Source organism: Poecilia formosa, unplaced genomic scaffold (assembly GCF_000485575.1).
Source record: "Poecilia formosa unplaced genomic scaffold, Poecilia_formosa-5.1.2 Scaffold124, whole genome shotgun sequence".
NCBI lineage: Eukaryota > Metazoa > Chordata > Actinopteri > Cyprinodontiformes > Poeciliidae > Poecilia > Poecilia formosa.
In genome coordinates, this window is record NW_006800063.1 from 1,376,517 (window position 1) to 1,381,403 (window position 4,887).

Consider the following 4,887-nt stretch of genomic DNA (forward strand, 5'->3'; position numbering starts at 1 on the left):
TTTGTCCTTGATGCCCCTAGTCCAATAAAAGTATTTCAAAAATGTTTTATTAAATAATTAATCCTTTGGCTGTAAACAATGATATTTGGAATACCTCATGTGGAATTAAGACTAATTTGCATTATGGATAGCTGAATTATCCATCTATTTGGACGAAGACTTTTTCAATTATGAATACTACCGTGAGAAATCGTACACTATTAAATGACAAATCAGCCTGACATATATCGACTCTCGGAGAAGGCGAAGATCGAGAGGAGAGAGAAGAAGAAGAAGAAGAAGAAGAAGAAGAAGAAGAAGAAGAAGAAGCAGCAGCAGCAGCAGCGCTGATCCACGTCACGTGACTGGGAAAAGCATCCTTTTGGTCCATTTTGGATGTTCCCAGGATCTCCCGAGTAATCTAGGAAAATGACCAAACTTCAGTTTTTGAACGTCTTTCTGACTGAGCGTCTTATGCTTGCCGCACAGGAGATTTACAAGTCTGTCGAGGACACGATTTTGGAGTACCAGGAGGAGATCGCGATCAGGGAGAGGGAGAACGACCATCTGAGACGGAGGCTCCGAGACGCTGGGATAGAGATATGGCCAGGTTAGCTATTTTAAGGAGCTAACGGGGAAACTGTTTGCGTCGTTGCCACCAAGTCATGCTAAAGCTAGAGTTATTCAGACATGGGGGGATAGGCGTTTGGAACAAATGTCTAATTTATTAATCCGATGCTGAAGAATATCCTCGCAGAACTGTTGTGGAAATCTCAGTGTTATTAGCTGCTGCTGAGAAGCGGCTAACATGTTAGCGACCTTTGTTCGTTAGCCAGTCAGCTAGCAGACATCCAGTTTAGACCTGACCGAGTGTAGTTTAACTCTTCCTTTGCGCTTTAACAGTTTATTTTAAATAACCCTGCATTAGTTCGGCATGCAGGGACACACAACAACTGATGGCAGCTAGAAAAATGTTTCGAGACCTTCTTTGGATTTTTTTGGAACATAAGAGTGCATCAATAGAAATTATTAGCTGTTTTTATTTCTTTTTTTTTGTTTGTTGTGTTTATGTCTGCCCGCTCCCGGAAGCACTTTGGTGTATAGAACATGCTAATAAACGCATAAATAAAAACCACAACAAAGAATATTCAGGCTTGAAACAAAAAGACACTCAGCTGTTTTATATTTTTATCTAAAGAAACATTGTTAAATCTCGGTAGTAAGTTACAGATAAGTTCCAATTTTTGATCTGAACCTAGTGTGGGCTAATTAATCACAATTTCAATGTGACAAAAAGCAGACTTTATCTGCTTTTTGTCACATTGTAGTGTTTTAGATCATTAAACTAATTTCAGTTCCAAAGATAACCAACCAGTTATTTCCAGAATAACTGGTTGGACCACCAATGGGAATAAGAAGTGCCCACAAGTCTTTGTGCTAACCAACTGTACTGTTATATTGCTGTGGAGGTGTGTATTCTGACTGGTTTCTCTCCAGACTTTGAAATCAATTGAAAGTCTCTTTGAATTAACTTCCTTTGCCTCCATGTGACATATCCTTGGTTGCACGACTTTTATTTTCATCCTTTACACTTCTTGCCTCTTTCCTTTCAGATCGCTCGTCCATGGCGCTGCTGGAGGAAGAGGACGGTGAGCATCCCCGTCGAGAGTGGAGTCCAAGTATGGGACATCAAGAGCGTATTCCCATTCAGATCAAAGACAAAAGAGACATGCGGCCCAACCAGGGAGAAGATCAGCTTCGAGGACATGGCTCCTGCAGTGCCGCAGAAAACATGTTCACCCCCCCACGTGTAGCGAACGAATACCCTCAGGAGGGTCCCCACACATCCGGCCTTCCTCAGAATCAGGGCCTGGAGAACAGGGAGAGGGATCCTGCATCTCGCAACGCATCGAGGCACGTGAAGGGCGAGAGCGGCGGCGGCGGCTGTCATAGAGGTGCCGCATCGTCCAGCAGCGGTGCCCAGCCTCTCGCGCCGGTCAACCCAAACTGCTCAAATGAGAACAACGTTGACATTATTGGAGTTGAGAACGGCGGACAGATGGGCGGCGCCAAAGGAGCGGTGACCGGCCCCAACCGAGGACAAACCCCTCTCATGAGGAACCAAGGGGCCAATGCCATGGAATGCCCCCATCAAAAATCTGCCCTGCAGGGCCACACGTCGTCGTTCTGCTGCAAAGTCTGCGGCGAGGCGTTCAGTCACGTCGGACACCTGCACGTCCACGTGCAGGTGCACACTCGAGAAAAGCCTTACCGCTGCGGAGTGTGCGGAAAATGCTGCAGCTCCTCCGGCAGGCTCCAGGAGCACCAGCGGAGCCACACGGGGGAAAAACCCTTCCGCTGCCAGATTTGTGGGAAGGGCTTCACTCAGATGGCTCACCTGAAGGTCCACATGAGGATCCACACCGGAGAGAAGCCGTACAGCTGCCCCGTGTGCGGCAAGTGCTTCAGCCGCTCTGACAAAATCAAAAGGCACCTTCAGACGCACAGTCGGGAGGGGACCTACTTCTCGGGGCAGTGATGGAAGGGGTTCACTTTGGGAGTCGTCGCCGTTGTCGTTGTTGTGGGAAAGTTTTCAATAAAAAGCTACATTTGCTGCCACTGACGAGGCATTTCTTCCTACTTCTGAGAACGTAGAAGTCCTGCTTCTGTAAAGAACACTTTCTAACCAAACCTGTAGTTTCTCACTTCCTTTATATAGTTTGTATTAGCCAGTTTAGTAACGTTCTTTACAGTGTTTTGTATTTATCATTACGTATTATTAAAGTAGACACAATTTGAATTATTAGCTGGACTTTTCAGGATTACGTAGTGTTTTTCCAGCCTTATGATTAGCATGGAGTCTTCCACACAAGCCTTGGAGCGGGGGACGTATCGAGAATGATCAGCACATTCAGTTTATTACCAGGTGGTCACTGTGTCCATGTGGCTGGAGCTGCAGACTACACATTTTCTTTGTGGTCATTCTTTTTGTTGGTTTTAAAATTAAGATTAAGCACAATTCTTAGTAATTTTTTTTTTTTTTCAAAGTGTGTATCATGAAGCAGTACCGATAACTTAGAAAGTTTTGTTGAACGTTAACGCCACAGTATTCAGTGTGATTTTCTCAGTTGGACTTAATTCCGATTTTAATGTTTAGGAGATTTTAGTTTCGTCACACCAGTGTGATCTTGAGAACTTGGTTCAAGTGGATGGTAGTGCTGAAACAGTTCCCACCTCTGTCTGGTTTGGTTCATTTTCATACTGAAAGCAGACCAAACAACTTCATGCTGCAGCTGGTGAGGCGCCAACACAAAAAGGAGCATGTGGGTATGGCAAACCACTTAACATTTAATATAAAAAAAAAACCTTTTATCTCCAGTTATCATTTGAGTTACAGTCGCTCTAATTTTAATTCTGATATAAAGAATGATGCAGCTACAAAACTAACACATGAACGGAAAAGTCTCATTTTGTCACGATGAAAAAAATGCTTCGTTATTTCAAAGGTTAAAAACCTCAAACTAATGGAAAGACGACTGATTATGATTGTTGTATCTCTAACGTCTGACTTGACTTTCAAGTTTTGTTTCACTTTTGATCCCGTCTTTCTTCTGTCTCCTCAGTGCTGCTGCGTTCTTAGAGCAAATCACTGCCATCTCACGTGATCGGTGTCAAATCTAACGTGAGACTTCACCAGTAAAATAATGTGATATTGTGTGGAATGCCACTTGTTCTATCTCACTGTTATATTAGGAATGTATGGTGTTTTTTTGGGGTTTTTTTTGTTAATTCATAACATCTGCTGTGGTATCTTTGCTTGCAGATGCACAAATGAAGTTGAGCCAGACAGTATTAACAGAACCACTTATCTATCAGTGCTAAGCGGGTAAAGGCTTAATGTGCACCAGTGTTTCCACAATGTGTGAAGTTTTTGGGGTTTGCATTTACTTTTTCGTGTTCACGTGAAAGCTGGGTTTTTACGAAATAATAAAAGTATTTTCTATTTACATTGCTGGGCCACAGAATTAAGTCTCCATTTACATCAGGACGTTGCATTACAGAGTGATATTTCGCTATAAAAAAAATAAATTTGTTTTTGTTTGATGCTGGAATAAGCACAAGCTGATTTGTATTGCAGATTTTAGCTAAAAGATGAACCAACCCAAACTTGGACATGAATGGAGGTTGTTGCCAGCAGAGTATTGCAGAGCCTCGTTGGTCGCTCATCTCCCCATGTGTGTAACAAATCGACAAACAGTTGCTAGTTTTTCACAACTGGCCAGTAGCTCATCACATGCTGTCTTCCTAGGGGGATCTTAGCTCCCCAGCACATACCCTGTACAGTGTTTTACCAATTAAATGTTATTTTCAAATAAAGTAATACCTGATCATCTGCTGTGAGTTTCTTGCATTATTGTAAAGAGTACCGAATCTGCAAATAGAGTCTTTTGAAAGAGTTTATAGCTACAGAGAATGTTAAGATTTCCCACCGCTATAAAATATGTTTCAAATAAAAAACCATTGTGGTGTGCATATGGTGCCTTGCAAAAAATATTTATACATCGTTGTATACTTTTTCACATTCCAACTACAGCGTGCGTTTGTACTGAAGAGTTTAGTGCATTTGTGTTCAGTCTCTGTGAGTCAACACTTTGTAGGATCAGATTTTACTGGCCAAGTCTTTTGGGGGTGTCTCAAAATGTTCAGATTTTGCCCTTTCTTTGCAAAACAGCTCACTGAGAAACAAAGATAAAATTGGGTGCAAGCGGACTAATTGCTAATCTGAAGACGTTTGATTGTGTTGGATTTGTTGTACGTGGTTTGCAATAAAGGCGACTGACTAGTAATTTAGAAAAAAATTGGACTTCTATTTCTTTGTGACTGTCTGCCAGATAAAATCATTGTAAA

The 4,887-nt window shown here is 42.3% G+C and overlaps 1 protein-coding gene across 1 annotated transcript; it reads left to right on the forward strand.

Annotated features, from left to right (window-relative positions):
• Positions 1-272: 272 nt before the first annotated feature.
• Positions 273-4,372, forward strand: LOC103144347 (zinc finger protein 112-like). Its single transcript, XM_007561291.2, has 2 exons — positions 273-589; positions 1,593-4,372. Exons 1-2 carry the CDS (start codon positions 409-411, stop codon positions 2,516-2,518), a joined length of 1,107 nt encoding a protein of 368 aa, XP_007561353.1. The 5' UTR covers positions 273-408; the 3' UTR covers positions 2,519-4,372.
• Positions 4,373-4,887: the final 515 nt, after the last annotated feature.

Excerpts from the sequence above, each read along its gene's own strand:
- LOC103144347 (XM_007561291.2), top strand. The coding sequence starts at position 409 with ATGACCAAACTTCAGTTTTTGAACGTCTTTCTGACTGAGCGTCTTATG. Across the intron at positions 590-1,592 it reads TGGGATAGAGATATGGCCAG|ATCGCTCGTCCATGGCGCTG; the intron begins GTTAGCTATTTT and ends CTTTCCTTTCAG.